The sequence below is a fragment of the Ornithodoros turicata genome, chromosome 8 (assembly GCF_037126465.1).
Source record: "Ornithodoros turicata isolate Travis chromosome 8, ASM3712646v1, whole genome shotgun sequence".
NCBI classification, from domain to species: Eukaryota; Metazoa; Arthropoda; class Arachnida; order Ixodida; family Argasidae; genus Ornithodoros; species Ornithodoros turicata.
In genome coordinates this window covers 13924250-13940744 of record NC_088208.1, presented here as the reverse complement: position 1 = coordinate 13940744, position 16495 = coordinate 13924250, and the positions used below count along the sequence as shown (strand labels likewise).

The 16495-nt window shown below is 49.5% G+C and overlaps 1 protein-coding gene across 1 annotated transcript in view; it reads left to right on the top strand.

The window, feature by feature from the left end:
* The first annotated feature begins 696 nt into the window (after positions 1-696).
* LOC135366485 (ATP-dependent RNA helicase DHX8-like) overlaps positions 697-16495 on the top strand; it is a 36210-nt gene continuing 20411 nt past the window's right edge. Inside the window, exons 1-7 of the mRNA XM_064599197.1 lie at positions 697-866; positions 1659-1853; positions 3080-3265; positions 4649-4735; positions 12090-12213; positions 15093-15271; positions 15883-16023. Coding sequence (XP_064455267.1) covers positions 723-866; positions 1659-1853; positions 3080-3265; positions 4649-4735; positions 12090-12213; positions 15093-15271; positions 15883-16023 — 1056 coding nt within the window. The 5' untranslated portion in view covers positions 697-722. The remainder of the gene's footprint in view (positions 867-1658; positions 1854-3079; positions 3266-4648; positions 4736-12089; positions 12214-15092; positions 15272-15882; positions 16024-16495) is intronic.

Below are 16495 nucleotides of genomic sequence, written 5' to 3'. Positions count from 1 at the left end.
GCTCGCTCGCTTTCTCTTTCTATGTCCTACAGTAAACGCACTTCTCTCTTTCTCCATGACAGAGGCAAGTCTCAGACATGGCGGGATCGGAGGTCTACCGTGAGTATGCATCTTAAGCCGGACTCGCTTCTTGTGAACGTCTATGTGGAATTTTTGTTCGCAGGGTTATCGAAAACCTAGCTAAATTTCTACACGAAGCAGGCACAGGCGTGTTCCCCTCGAGGTTACCTAGGGAATGACATATTTGTGGGCCTGACGCGGTCCTCTGAGTTTTGACGAACGGAAGTTTGTTAGATTTTCAATACATGGGAGTCTATGGGAGGTACAACAAAACTGCTTCTCTCGGCACGCTCGCCCGCCATATTTTTGCCAAAATGATGTCATTCCCTAGAGTAACGGTCGGGAAGTTGATTGCAATCAACAAATTCGACGAGCTTACTGCAGTCTTCCAGATCCCTGCGAATGAAAATAATGTCTTTGTCGTTTGCTAGCATGTTCTGCACGCTGGCGTAGATCACGTTACTTCCTTAAAGTGCGGAAGAAAAGCAGAGCGAAGAAAACAATTTTGCGATGTGCACCCAACTCACTCTGGAAGCGAAAGTTAACTAGACCGCATGAGTCCGCCTTAGAAAGAGCGTAGGAGAAGTGTCGTGATATCTCATCAGCGTGTGAAAGATTACCATGGTTTCACAGGCAAACAGTTCGAAGCCGTGCCGCGTGGCATGGGGTCTCACGCCATACAAGATGTGAGAGAACCGGTTCTTGATGAGGAGCCTACGGTCGACGTGTCAAGGTACAGCAGGAGTGAGATCAAGAAACAGAGAGAAGCGCTGCCTATTTTTCCATACAAAGACAGAATCGTCAAGGTCAGTATTTCCACTTCAATGTATGAGACACAAATGCGACACACACGAGACACGAGAACTGCTTCATGCATCCTATTAGGTGTGAACTCGCACCATTGGTATAGTGCACGCGGAGAAGGAAGAACAGGGCTGAAAAACGCCTGCCTGTATACAGGGTGGGTGCAGATAAAGTAGCCACACATTTTCGCACATACAGGGTTCCCAGCATACCGTACGAACTCCCGACGGTGCATTTATGCGGTACAAATCGAGAAAAAAAAATCGTGGTAACCAAACCCTGCACAATAAAATCGTTAGCGACGCGAACTTCGCCCCGTGTATTTCCAATGGGACATTGCAGTGTAGCGCAGTTGCATCACCCTACCGCTATAGGGGCGACACCTACACAAACAAAACGAGATCTGGTACGCCTAGCGGTAGCTAGAAGCAAACTGCGGCGTGACCGCCATATTGACTTCTGCATAGGAAAATCGGGATGCACGGAGGGCAACGTTTGCCTGGATATCTTTTTTGTTAGATGGAGTTGGGATACCACGATTTTTTTTGTGCGTTTTTGCCGGATAAATGCGTCATCCCGCACCTCCAGAAGTTCATGCAGTAAGCAGGGAACGCCATACGTGCAAAAATGTGAGGCTACTTTATCTTCACCCACCCTGTAGACTTACCACAGAAATGTTCCCAGAATATTTCTTCTGGCCATGTTATTCGTGATGAGATCGGAGGAATGTTGCTTCAGTGTAAGCAATGGATGGATTACGTTGTGCGATTCTAAGTGCGGTTCTTGCAACACAGATAGTGCGGGAGAACCAGACCGTGGTGCTGACAGGCGAGACAGGGTCAGGCAAGTCGACTCAGATCGTGCAATACCTGCATGAAGCGGGCATTGCAAAGGGACGTACGATTGGCTGCACTGAGCCTCGGAGGGTGGCTGCCATGTCTCTGGCTCGCAGGGTTGCTGATGAAGTCGATTGTAAACTGGGCAAAAAGGTAAGCCCTTTTCAGTGTCATATTCCCTCTTCCCAACTCTCGAAATATTTTCTATATGAGGTCCTTCACAGAATGCAACACGGCCAACTACGCGCAGTAAGGACCGACAGCTGTCGAAATGTTGAATTGGTCAAACCACGCATTAGGCTATTGACAGAGACGGTGCAGGTCAACCGACTCTCCGCCTCGTACACTGTTAAAACAGAACTTCGCCACATAGAACATGATTTGTTCAAAACAGGGGGGGGGGGGGGTGCCTATCTGGGACTAAAGTAATCTGTCCCAGATAGGTGCCTCGTCCCATTTTCAACAAACCAATGCACAGAATGATATCACTCGATATGATGGTTGGCTATAGGAGGCGTGCTATGTGGTGAAGTTCTGTTTTAACAGTATAGGCTTACCTGCTAGCACTCTGGTGCCTAATTCTCGTCAAACTAATCGACCTCGATTACTTTGTGTCTCGCCTGTCTCGGGTTGTTACGCGAAGAAGGCGCGCAGAAGAGAGATGAATGTCATTTAATTGCCCTCAGCCAATAGCCGAGGGCTTGACCCTTACACTCTTCATGCTTTATTTACATTATCGAGTAGGTTGCAGGATCAAGCGCTCGACTATTTGGTTGAGTGCGCGTGCCATTCATTTCTGTTTTACAGGCCTTCTTCATGTAACGACCAATGAGAGGCCAGGCACAAAGTAATCGAGGTCGATTACTTTGATGAGAATAGGGCCCCTGGTCTCAAGATTGCAGGCTTGGATTCGATGGCCGAGTACGTATCACACGCATTGCCTTCCCTAAAGGACATCAGACACGGTGTGCCAAGACATCTTTCTTTCTTTTTCACTCGTAGGAACCGCATATTCGTTGTCCAGAAAGGCGAAATTTATTATCCCGAGATCTCGCGACTTTAAATTATACCAAAATGTCAGGATATCTGGATCCCAGGTTCCGAACCTTATTCATCAGTAAGTCGAACAGAGACTGTTTTCCGAACTGTCGTACTGTCGATATATCGAACTACGTTGGAAATATCGGTGGTTCTCAATGTGGCGTTTATGCAATCCTTGGACATTCGTTTGGCACTGTTGTCAGTTATTTTATTTCGTGTATTCACTATGTCTCCATCCAACAGTAAACGTAAGCCACTAGAGGTTGCAAAGCATGTGTCATACTGTCAGTATAGCTATATATAGAAGAGTCTACTGAGTCATTTGCTTCAATGAACAGGTCGGCTATTGCATCCGCTTTGAAGACTGCACGGCGCGACAAACAGTCATCAAGTACATGACCGACGGAATGCTTCTAAGCGAGGCAGGGAGGGACAATCTACTGGAGCGCTACTCGATCATTGTCCTGGACGAAGCCCACGAACGGTCCATACATACCGATGTCCTCTTCGGCGTTCTCAAAGGGGTATGGCTCAGCATATACCATAGGCACCGCATGGAGGTTTCCCAAATAGACACACATACAGAGTGTTTCACGTAAAGTGTAAAAAAAAATCTATAGAAAAATATACGTGTTAGAAAATTACATGATTCAGAGGTATTTACAACTCTGCGGAACCCCCGCCAAGACTTTGCGGCCGTTCGGGACAATTTTCTGTCGGGGCAAAATTGTTGGACCAGCTCCCGTGGCGTTAGGGTGGCCGCTTTCCATGCCGAGACTGGGAGGTGGCACGGGTTCGAATCCTGTTACCGGCCGTGCTGTCTGAGGTTTTCCCTGGGTTTTCCCAAGACTTTCCAGATGAATGTCGGCACAGTTCCCCTCCAAGTCTGCCCAGGACGCATACTAACCCCCCTGTGTCTCCCACTCCTTCCTGCTGTCCTCTCTCCATCTGTTCACATCTGTACGCCGCTCACAGCCACAGTTGCTTCGCAGTGCTGACACGGAATTTAAAAAAAAAGTTTGCCAGGTGGGTGTAACTCTCTTCTTCTTTTCTTTTTGCCAGAAACAGAAAGACCATGTTGCATTTACACGATTATGTTACGAAAATGATGCAACACTGAGAAGGAAATGTGAATGCTATAGCCGGGGTCACTGTTTATTTTTCCGCTTCTTGCGCTTGTAATTTGACAGAGAACTGACGGCGACCATAGTTGCACGTCTCGAAATGAGAGATTTTTTTTTTTCCGCAGCTATATATTCCCATCGTAGAACACCACGTGTATTTCCATTGTGTAACGGTATGGTGTAATTCCGTATTCCTCATGCACATTCCGGCCAAAACGTAGGCTCCCGTAGATATACGAGGAAGAGAAGGAGGGCAATAAAATTCATTCTGGGGTTCGGTGGCACGGCACTGCAGGTGTTTTACATTGGTGCAGTCGAATTTCCGAACAGTGTGCGTTGAATTCCACTTAAAAGGCACCCCTCATACCCCACGGGTGACCAGCTGCTCCGCTGAAGGTGAACGAACCGCTTTATCCGTGTCCAAGAGCCAGGGTGACCTCTTTCAATATCTACTGACCAAGACTGATGCTGACAACGTAGGAATCCTTCATAAAAAAAAGTCACGATAAACATGAAGAGAGAGGACTTCCGTCCACACATCGTAACAATATAGGAGACAAAGCGTCACGTCCACTTGGCGAATTTGGCACTTCAATTCGGAAAATTAAATTTGCTGCGACAGAAAATTGGTGGCCGTAAGTCGAGGAACATAGACGCCATTGACGTCACAATTTTTCATCCTCTTCTCGTCCTTTTTTTTTACACGTCAGGTGAAACACCCTGTATGCCTGGCACAAAAGCAGAAAAAAAAAAGACACAGAAAAAACGGAATGTATTTTTCAGATTGCCAAACGAAGGTCGGACCTGAAGATCATTGTCACATCGGCGACCATAGATGTCTCCAAGTTCTCGAAATACTTCCTGAACGCTGTAAGTCAAACCTATATACGCATGTGTTGCACCAGGCCTGAAAGCTCCCAAGAGAAAGCTGTACGGTCAGTTATTCGCTTACCTGCCCATTGGCGCCTCTTCTACATGTCCCCAGTAGAAATGGGATGATTTTACGATGTTCGCCAGCCGGAGTCCTCGACGATGATAAACCTGGAGGAGTCGTCGATGATCTCTTCCCAATCGTCGTTAACGGGTCCTGTTGATACCGGGCCTGTTACCTGTCTTCACTGCGCTGGAGCCGAGACTGAAGTTCCCGTGATTTATTTGCAACTTATATTTACAGGAGTCAACTATAACACGTGACTGAGGAAAGGCGAGTAACTTGACTTTCCGACGACCTGTCCAGTTCAGATTCCCCTTCTTAGCCTCTGCCCCCCCCCCCCCCCCCCACATCTGCCCATCCACAGTCGGAGGGCCGGGCCCACTTGCACGAAACCTTCCTTAGTGTAACACTTAGCAAGTGTTGCACTAACGCGTTAGTGCACTAGGTTTAGGGTTGCAGTTAAGTGGCTTGCACGAACACTTCGACGAACGTCCTATAACTTAGGTTTTCTAAAGTGGATCGTAGCTACAAGCCGTAGCAGTTTTCGGCGGCTCTCATTGGTAGAAAGAGAACTTCCGGAGTTCATCCCAGGAAGTCGTGCGTCACTGCATGTTTGGATTGTGGGAAGTCGTCTGCTTCTGCCGTCGTACGTAAACAATTTGTAGAACCAAAATAAGGTATTGTTATATCACTGTAGCTGCAAGAACGCATTAGGTCCCTTGTTGCGTACTTTCGTTAAATAAAATAAAGCCTGTGGCCCAAAGTATGTCCGCCGGCAGTGTCTGTGAGAGGCATCTCGCGCGGCGATCATTTTGAGAGATGTTGCTAACGGAAAGCACAGAACGTACGGCACCCACAGCATAAAAAAAAGGAGATGTTGTTAGTATTGCGAGGAAAATGCGTGCTGTATTACGGGAGATACAGTTGGCGCCGACGACGAATCCCCAGTACACGGTTCATATCGGCTGACATGTTAGTCCTAAGCTTTAGTGCGGCAGTTTAGGGTGCTCCTAGGACCCTTGGCCAGCGTCCTAAATTGCGCGGAGCTAGCGCCACCACTTTAGTGTTGTAAAAGTTTCGTGCAAGCCACTTACGACTGCGGCACTACACTAAGTGGGAAACTAGCTAAGTATTACACTAAGTTCGTTTCGTGCAAGCGGGCCCTGGAAGTGGAGCCTCTTACTCGCCCGTGCATGAGATCACCGCTGAGTCCTTTATTCAATACTCAGCTTCCTTCCGCATAGGGTATGAAAAGAGCTTTGACGTTATGACGCACCGGATCCGTTGTGACCTTATGACTACGAGCGTTGAACTTCAGAGCGTTGAACTTCTTGTTGCATGGGGAGTCATCCTGTCAGCACGTGGCCAGCAAAGAGAAATGAAAGAAAAAGTCGAGAGCGAAGAAAAAAAAAAAGATGTTAGTCATTGCAAGTCTTGCTAAGTGCCAACATCAGTTCTCAAACAGCTGGCGGCGGACATGATGCATTGCCCCACTGCAGTGTTCACTGATGGATCTACCAGCTGGGAATGCTTCATCGTATCCCAACGGACTCTGTGTCGCATGCACTCTTATGAACTTCACCGCATAGCACGCTCCTAGCCTACCATAATCTCGAACAATATCTTTATCTGCCCTGATTTGTTGCAAACGGAAGGCGTGCGCCTTTTTTGTGACGATTACAAACAGCATAGGTGTCACTAAAAAGGCGTACGTCTCCCGTTTATCGATATCATTGGAGATGATGGTACACTCTAAAAACAGAACTTCACCGCATAGCACTCTGTGCGCCAACCATTGGCACGAATGATAGTGTTATCGCTTTTGATTCGAGGAGAGAGAGAGGGGCGTACGCCTTTTTGTGGCAATTCCGATATATGAAAATTTTCACAAAAAGGCGTACGCCCCCTCTGTCTTCGAATCAGAAGCGATAACCCTATCATTCTTGGCAATGGTTGGAGCACAGCGTGCTATGCGGTGAAGTTCTGTTTTTAGAGTGTATGACTAGGAGTGTGCTATGCAGTGAAGTTCATTTTGGTTCATCGAAGTTCGTTCTTCAAGGAACCTCACGGAACTGGACCTCATTCACCTCAAGGAACTGCCCATCCTTAAAGGTGCAACGGCACATCGCCAGGGAACGCTATCGCTCCAATAGCAGCTACCGAGAGGCAAAGGCTAAAGTCCGGCTAACAAAGCGTCGCCATCAACCTATATAAGGCACTGGGTACACGAAAGCCTCAGGAGAAGCCTCCGCATTAGGGTGTACAACCCGCTCCTAAGAGCCTCCTTGCGCCGCAACAACAGATCGTTTGGGCGTAAACTGAGTTTCCCCCTCTAAGCCCTGTAGACCGTCCAAAGGAAAAAGATGCCTCTCTGCCACAACCCCATGGAAAGAAGAGCGACCCCACGCTCCCACTCCATTCCTAGCCAGCCTACCGTAAAGTGTTAGAACGTCCAGAAGGCGCAGATCTGCCCATGGTCATCCAGCTTCTCTCTGCTGCACTGAAGGGTATCGTTTCGGCAGTTCCTGAATGTACTGCTCTAGCAGAAATCCAATCAGTCCTCCAACTCGAAGCCGTGATAGCACCCTTGCTTCTCCCCGGCAGCTGGTATTAACAACACCCTTTCGTACATCGACTGGCGGATAATTATGACCGAACATAGAAACAAGAGAGCGTTCCTTCCCCGCACCCTCCAATGGAATGCCAGAAGCTTGATTCATAAACAGGCCGATCGCAAACTCCTTTTACGGAAGATGGACTTTGACGTGTTAGCGATACAAGAGAGCCTTACCCAATCATCGTTCAAGATACCACCTTTTGTCTCCTACAGCGCCAGGGGCCACCATGCGGACGGTCTCCCGCGGGCATCGCTATTTGTCAAACGGCCCATTGCTCAGGCTAAAATCGACCTATCTCACCTTTGCACTTCAACTGAGGAATATGTAAGGTGCCTACTGAAGTCCGGCTCCAAGTCAGTCACCGTGGTATCTGTATTCCAGTGGGGTGATGCTCCGCCCAATGTCGAACCTCTCAAGGCTTTGCGGCTTGCTTGTCCAGATCCTCTAATTGTGTGTGGAGACCTCAACGCGAGCCACAGTCCCTGGAGTGGTCGATGAGACTGAAGAAGTGGTAGTTTCATTGTTAATTGCCTCTCCTCCAGCGACCTCGTGGTGCTCAACACTGGCTCTCCTACTTATGTGCGTTCACCGCGCCATCGATGTCACTCTGGTTTCTCCTGACGTCACCCTAAAGTGGGAAGCCGAGCCTGACACGTGGGGTTCAGATCATTTCCCTATTCTGCTTTCGCCTCCGTGTCGCAGCGACGGCCCCAGGAAAACGAAAACTATCACTAACGGGGTGAAATTCAGGGAAGGACTGGTCGGCTCTATGGCAGATACCTTGCTCGACTGTGTAAAGGCGTCCTTTGCTAATAGCTCAAAAGTAGTATCCTACCTGGCCAGTATGCCTACCCCTGACTTCCGATACCTCAACCTTCATGCTGCGCGGCGTCCAGCACAGCGACGAGCTCTGAGAACTGGCCTTCAAGGCGACTGGGTCTCTTACAGGGGTGTCTGTGCTACCCATAAAAGGCATACCTTGAAGCTAAGGCGGTCTCAATGGAGACAGTTCAGCGAGTCTCTCAATGCCCATACTCCAACAACAAAGGTTTGGCATACCCTGAGAGCTATTGAAAGCCTTCTCGAACCTGTCGACCAACTTGTCACGTTATCTGTAGCGTCTAACAGGGAGCCCAAGGACATAGCCGAACACTATGCCAGTGATCTAGCTCGTATAGCAAGTTGACCCTTGGCCAGCGTCCTAGATTGCGCGGAGCTAGCGCCACCACTTTAGTGTTGTAAAAGTTTCATGCAAGCCACTTACGGCTCCGGCACTACACTAAGTGGGAAACCAGCTAAGTATTACACTAAGTTCGTTTCGTGCAAGCGGGCCCTGAAGTGGAGCTCCTTACTCGCCCGCGCATGAGATCACCGCTGAGTCCTTTATTCAATACTCAGCTTCCTTCCGCATAGGGTGTGAAAAGAGCTTCGGCGTAGCGACGCACCGGATCTGCGTTATGGCCTTATCACTACGAGCGTTGAACTTCAGATCTTAATTGCTGCATGGGGAGTCGTTCTCTCAGCACGTGGCCAGCACAGAGAAATGAAAGAAAAAGTCGAGAGCGAAGAAAAGAAACAAAAAGATGTTAGTCATTGCCCTTCTTGCTAAGTGCCAACATCAGTTCTGAAACAGCGCGCAGCGGACGTGATGCATAGCAGATATGCTAACCGCACTGCAGTTTTCGCTGATGAATCTACCAGCCGGGATTGCCTCATCATCTGCTTACCAACGGATGCTGGTGGTGGTGATGGTGAAAGGGCTCGACGTTGTCCGCCTCACAGATGTGGACAGCGTCACGATTGACGCCATAGGGAATGTGCGTCCTGGGCCGCCTTCTAAGGGAACTGTGCCGATGTCTGAAAGTGCATGAGGAAAACCCAGGAAAAACCCCAGACAGCACAGCCGACACCTGGACACGAACCCGGGTACTTCCCAGTCTCGACGTGACATGGCCAGCACGCTATCCACTGGGCCACGCGAGCTGGTCGCAACGGACGCTGTGTCGCATGCAGTGGCGTAGCCAGACCTCCAAGGTAGTGGGGGCTCGATACGAAAACTCGCCCCCCCCCGCTGATTCTGTATCGACAACACACACATACTTGTGCACACTGCAAACTGAGGATTAAAAAAAGGAACGAAAATAGTTGATTTAGACGTTCACAGTACGATTAGTACATGTATAGGCTGTCATGACCAATGAGGTGGTGTCACGAGATTGGAAGTATTTTGAAAAGCTCATACTTTGAAAACCATTCAAGAGTGCTTCTTAGATAGACGCCATGAACTGCAAGAACTTTCGCTATCGTCACACTGGTCCCCCCCCCCCCCCCACACACATATATTATGTTCTCGGATTTGCAGGATTTGTGTGGGTCGGTCCGTGGCAGGTAGGGGGGGCTCGAGCCCCCCTAGCCCCACGTGGCTACGCCACTGGTCGCATGCACTCTTAGAAATGAACTGCACCGCATAGTACGCTCCAAGCCAACCATAATCTCTAATAATATCGCTACCTCCCCTGATTTCTTGAAAACGGAAGGCGTACGGCATTTTTTTGTGACAATTATGAGCAGCATGTCACGAAAAAAGGCGTACGTCTCCTGTTTTCAACACATCAGGGCAGATAACCATATCATTCTAGCCTAGGAGCGTGCAATGCGGTGAAGTTCATTTTTAAGAGTGTGGATACCGTCTCTTCTCACTGCACACAATCAACGTTGACCGAGCCATGCACATGCTGTCTTATTGTCTGTACGAGAAAGCATATTACTCCGCTGCTCTGCAAGGCATACACAACATGGGGATTCCTGTGTCGCTCGCACCGACTGTAACAGACACCCTCCACCAAACCCAGCGTCTGAGCGGCGAAGGTCACGGTATATCCCTGTAGTGGATCGCGGGTCACTGTGGTTTTTGCGGGAATGAAGAGGCCGACAGAGCGGCAAAGGCAGCCCATCAGTCCCAGACAGTCGTGCCAATTGTGCTGTCGAGAGGATACAGGATAGGTCACATTTCTTTCCAGCCACTGGAGCTGCAACAACAAGGTCAGGACATCTCTGGCAGACCCCTCGTGCATAAGGTGGATTCAGATTTGCTGGTTTTCTGCTCCAAACTGTCCTTACCACGCTACTTTGCCTCCTCCCCGCATAGACTTCGCCGCAATGTCTCCTTCACTCCGCGGTTCAAATACAGGACCAGATAGTGCGATACAAGCTTATGCCCAGTAGACCTTTACCAGAGGAACGTCATCATGACGTTGGTAGACAGACTGAAACCGAAACAAATCGGAAAGGGAGGGCTGGGTTCCACGAATGGGCACTTTTGTTCGCTGCCTGCTATTGAAAGAAAAGTAGGACAGAAAGTCGCTTCCCTTTCAGGGACCATCGTAATCCCCTCAAGACCGTGACTTTCGTGCGCGAACTTGTTCTCCTCGAGCCTCGAGCGTAGTCCAACTCTACGAGATTGGTGGCGCTGTCGAACACTATGACGTCATTTGTTTACAAACAGGGAGAGGTCTATTGTGGCGTCATGGCGAAGTGTATGTTGTCATTGAATGTGAGCTCTACGAAACGGAGAGACGACTGTTCTATGCTCAGTTGAATGGTGTCCGTTCAACATGGCTGCAACAATATGTCCTTGTGCACACAACCTTGCACACAACCTTGTACACACCGTCAATGTATGCTGTTTACGGCATTCTTGGTGGCTACTGGTTTACTCCAGATACTTTACTTTTGAACTCTGTTATCTAATGACCGTCTGTGCTCTTTTCTTTTTCGTTTTTTTTCTTTTTCATTGCATCCTCTTCCACTCCTTCCTCCTGTACTCTCTCCACCTATTCACGTCTGTGCGCCGCTCGTAGCCACAATTGCTTCGCGGCACTAACACGGATTTTTGATTAAAAATCTCCCTTTGTTCGGGATAACACAGCCAGCCAATTGTTTCGTGAACAAATTTGGCTTACTTTTTTTCACTTCATACCTGTTGAGTATGCCGGAAGGGGGCGGCACTGGAGGAAGATGAGCGAGCGAGCGAGCGGGTTCGCACGAGCAATAGAAATTAAACCGTTCTCCAGTAGAATACGGTCGGGTCAGCCTCCTCTATCCTTAACAATACCTGTCATCTACTGTTACACATGTCTGCGGGACAGCCGTTGTTCTTGCTGGCTTTTTACACTTCATCTAAAAAAAAGTTGGCAAGATTGAAATTCTGGGCTCTTAACATAACCAGCTTCCTGTACCATAATCATCTATTTGTCCTCTGTCTTTGACTCTCTCACTCTCACCTCTGATGCGTTCGAGGATACTAACACTCACTATCAATAAATGTTCTCACGACAGACCATGGTGGCATTTTACTCGACGTTTTAATGACTGGCTGCCCTTGTCATCAATAGACGACTTCAGAAAATCCCAGGTAGCTTAGCGCCGGTTTGAACTGTGGGAACTTGCTGGTAACAAAGGAGAACAAGGTCTCCAAGCTGTTTCGGTTTCTTCTCTCTTGGCCCATTATCCACAAGGAGTCACGGTCAGCGAAAACGAAACGTTTCATTTCAGTAATCTCCCAGGATGCAATGCGTACGCAAAGAGCGCTGGGATTTTCTGAAGTCGTGTATCGGACTTCCACACTTGAGCTTCTAAGAAGTGCCATTACTTTGACTGTTTTGTTCCTTAGCCCATCATCACAATACCAGGGCGGCTCTTTCCTGTGGAGATTTTCTACAGCGATGACCCCGAGCGTGACTACTACGAAGCCTCAATTCAAAGAGTGCTTACCATACACAGAACAGAGCCTAAAGGTGCGTTTAAGAGACTATAGATAAAGGTAGAAGTTGGCAACCTTTTGTGTGGGAGCTACGTGCATGATTGAGCGCGGAAAGCCAGAGTGCTACTCTGCCTCCTCTGTTGGCCTCATATTCACCACACGCACCTATGCGGTGAATGCAAACTTTTTTGCCGCAATATTAATTAAAATGCGAAAGACGACTTCAGGAAATCCCAGAGAACAAAGCCCCTCGTTGAACTATAAAGGAGGAGAGGGTCTCGGCCCATTGTCCACGAGGTGTCAACGTCAGCGAAAACGAGGCGTTGACTATTCTCTTTTCCTAATTTCAGTAATCCCCCAGGATGCAACGCATGCGCAAGGAGCACTGGGATTTCCTGAGATCACCTATTCCCGTCTCTTGCACGACAAATATAGCGCAACCCTACTTCGAACTCGAAGGGGATCGACAAGTTGTTCGAATAAGGCGGAGCTCGAACTAATGAGCATCGCGATAAACAAGCGCAGAGCGACGATGCGAGCGCATACTAGCTACATCGAAGAGGCGTCACGGATCGCTAGGCGTTGCCGCAAGTTCGCGGTCACACGAGGCCGGAAATATGAGAGGCTGATTAGTCATTCAAAATATATATTTACAGCAAAACATGTCAGTGCACAGACAATATGTTATGCACGTTTACATTCATTTCTTCGGTCGCGTCTTTGCGATGTTCAACTCAGCCCAGCCGCAAAACCCGTGAACGCGAACCGTGTCCCTAACACGGCAGCAGCGTGCCGGCCGGTGCGGTAATTGCGCGCATATGTTCGAATTACCGAACGTTTTCCCCCTTGAAATACAGGCATGACTTTGGTGGGCCTCCAGTGGCAGTTCGAATCATCGGTAAGTTCGACAATTCGAACTAGCAGGAAAGTGTTAGGATAGGAGCGTGTTCCAGTTATCCACGGAACAACTGGCCGAGTGGCGCGTGCGCAGTGTATTTAATAGCGCGTAAAAACAGAGCGCTGATGACATTGAAAGGTGCCGCTCGCTACAGGGCTTCCCCTCCCCTTCCACTGTTTGAGCCGGGAGTCGAAGACAGGTTGAGTGTGCTGGCCCAGGAGACCATGCGGCGGAGCTTTGGCAGCAGGGGTCGTGCCGGGGAGCAAGGAAGTGATGCAGGAGAGCCAGAGTCCACGTAAGCGGGCTCCACGCAGTCCAACGAATCCAGCTGGCTGTGTCCCACAACTTCGAGTATTATGGTCTTGTCAGACCGGGACAGCACGCGAAAGGGCCCGTTGTAATGAGAGAACGGCGTCACGACGCAGGAAGGCGTGCGCGCCGGAATTTAGGTCTTGGGGAACGAAAACTGGGACGGAGGTGGGACTGGCGCGGAGGATTCGGAGCAAGCTGACGGAAGAAGCGTCGGAGGTTGTGGACATAGTCGGCTGCGTGCACAGGCTGTTGGAGTTGCCCAGGGGGCCAGAAGTAAGCAGGTAACCGCAGGGTCATGCCGAACGCCAACTCTGCAGCAGAGCATGCGAGGTCGTGCTTCAGGGCAGAGCGGATGCCAAGTAAGACGAGGGGCAGATGGTCATCCCAATGAGCCCCCCCCCCCTCCTTGTCGAGTGATGAGAGCAACCTTCAGCTGACGATGAAAACGTCGACCAGACAGTTTGTAGCAGTGTGGTACGCTTTGGCCCGCAAATGGTGAACGCCGAGGAGTGCAATGAGTCTCTAGGGGAGAGGGCACTCTGGAACTGCTGGCCCTGGTCGGTGGTAATGCCAGCTTGTCAGCCGTACCGGGTGATCCAGGCGGAGAGAATGGCATGCGCCATGGTATCGGCAGTCGCGTCGGGGAGGGGAACCACCGGCTTCCGGCCGCCGTGATGGTCCACGATAGAAAGAAGGTAGCCACGGCCGAGGCGCGGGGGTAACGGACCGATGAGGTCCGCGTGAAGGTGCTGTGGCCATCAGGCAAAGGAAAGGGATGAACGGCTGGCTGTCTTGGTGTGACGCTTGATGTTGGCCGCCTGGCAAGCAATGGAAGCCCTTGTCCTATGGCGAACGTCGGTGTTCATTTCTGGCCACACAAGGCGAGTTGACAACTGTCACTGCCTAGCACGGATGCCAAGATGGCTGATGCTGTGGAGATATTGAAATGCAGTGAAGCCCAGGGAACGCGGCAAGTAGGGACGGGGCCTGTGACCGTGGTCCGTGAGAACGTAGAACTGCCGGCCTTCGGGGATTCTTTTCCAAAAGAGGGGAGATTGATCTCACAGCTGACGGCACCGATCAACGGATGGTTACATTCATCTTGGACCGGAGGGGTCGCTGGGGCTGATGACGCAGTCCTTGGCGTAGTCTGGGGAATGTCCATTGAAACGTCGTCAATTTGTAGGAGCATGTCCCAGGAAGGAGTCTAGTCTTGCAATAATCCACGGGAACAACTGGCCGACCGGCCCGTGCGCCATTTGCGCGTAAAAAACAGAACGAGCACTCATGGCATTGGAAATAGTGCTGCTACAATAGTTTCAATTAAAAACGCAGCGCGTGACCCTGAACACGCAGTCCCCTTTTGATTGGGGTAGTCGCTCACGGTGCCTTTTCATGCAAGAAATACGAGCATATCTGCAGTGAGTACAGGAGGTCATCTCATTCCAATACACAGCTTCTTTCGGTTACATGCTAAGGAAACTGTCAAAGTCAGACCATGGAATCGAGCAAAAATTAAAGTGCCACGTCCAAATACTACAGCAAATTCCAGTGTCATGGAACTCCCTTCGATCTAACGAGAACTATACCTAAACATACGACAATGACATCCATTAGCAAACAACACCAAGATTGTGTATGACTACTTGTGGACGAAGCGATGTTGATTGCATTGGTTGTCATAATTGTGTATTTACATCCAGGAGACATTCTCCTCTTCTTGTCTGGGCAAGAAGAGATAGAAAATGCCTGGGACGTAATCGTACAGAAGTCTCGAGACAAACGAGCAGGCCTAAAACTGATGGTGCTTGCGCTGTACAGCGCACTTACAAGCAACATGCAGGCCAAAGTATTTGAACCGACGCCAAAAGGTTACAGGAAGGTAGGTGTCTCCATATATGCTACGACAGTACGTCTCTGTGCATGACAGAAAGAAAAGGTTGGAGAAGGCATGTGAGAATGCGTGTGTCCACTTACGGGGTATTCCCAGAGATATACCTATACGCCCGCTTTCCTCAGTGACGTCCTCAGTAGTGTTTGTTGTGCTCTACGCACCAGCAACGTATACGACTGCAGCGCTTGTCTTTCGCGCTACTGAAGCTATTGGGCCTCAACGTTGATGCAAGCCCCGTATCTCAATGCGGAGAATTCTTCTCAACGGAGCTTGTATGGGGAATAGGAAAAAAAAAGAAGAAAAACAGCCTCTTCCTACACTCTTAAAAATGAACTTCACCACATAGCACGCTCCTAGCCAACCATCACCCCGAATGACAACGTTCTCGCGCTAGATTTGTTGAAAACGGGAGGAGGAGCCTATTTTGTGCCCATTATGCACGGCACAAAATAGGCTCCTCCTCCTGTTTTCAACAAAGCAGGGACGAGAACGTTGTCATTCGGGATGGTGGTTGGCTAGGAGCGTGCTATGTGGTGAAGTTCATTTTTAAGAGTGTAGTCTCACGGAGGAGAGTTTGGCTAGTTTCCTCTACTTTGCAGGTTGTTGTGGCAACCAACGTAGCAGAAACATCTCTCACCGTCGATGGGGTGGTCTACGTGGTGGATTCAGGTGTAGTGAAAGAGAAGGCATATGATCCCCGCACGGGCATCGAGTCCCTGGACGTCTCGTCTATTTCTCAGGTAATACTACCTGTGTGGATGCTTGCACCAGCTGCACTTCTTTGCAACGTATCATATATTCAGAATACAGCGTGAACATCAGTCAACAGTGCATGCCATTTTTGCCTTGATGCCACCCGCGCGCGGATATGTGATTACATTTTTCAGCAGCCAGTGGCCTAACTAGGGGTGTGCGAGGGATGTGGTCCGTACTGGGTGACACAACGGAAATGATCCATGCGCCGCACCAATACTCCATCACCCTACCTACCGTGGCGAAAAACAACATGAGGAGCTCTCATACTCGCATGTGAAGCCTGATTATTTTCCAGCATGTGGTATCATATTGTTATTTATCGTGTATCGCCTTGGAATCCAGGAATCCAGTATTGCGCGGGGAGGGAGATTCAGAGTTCTCGCACTGTATGTTGCATGCCCTAGTTACACCACTGTCTGCAGTTGTAAATATTATGAAGGAAGCATTGAACAGGGT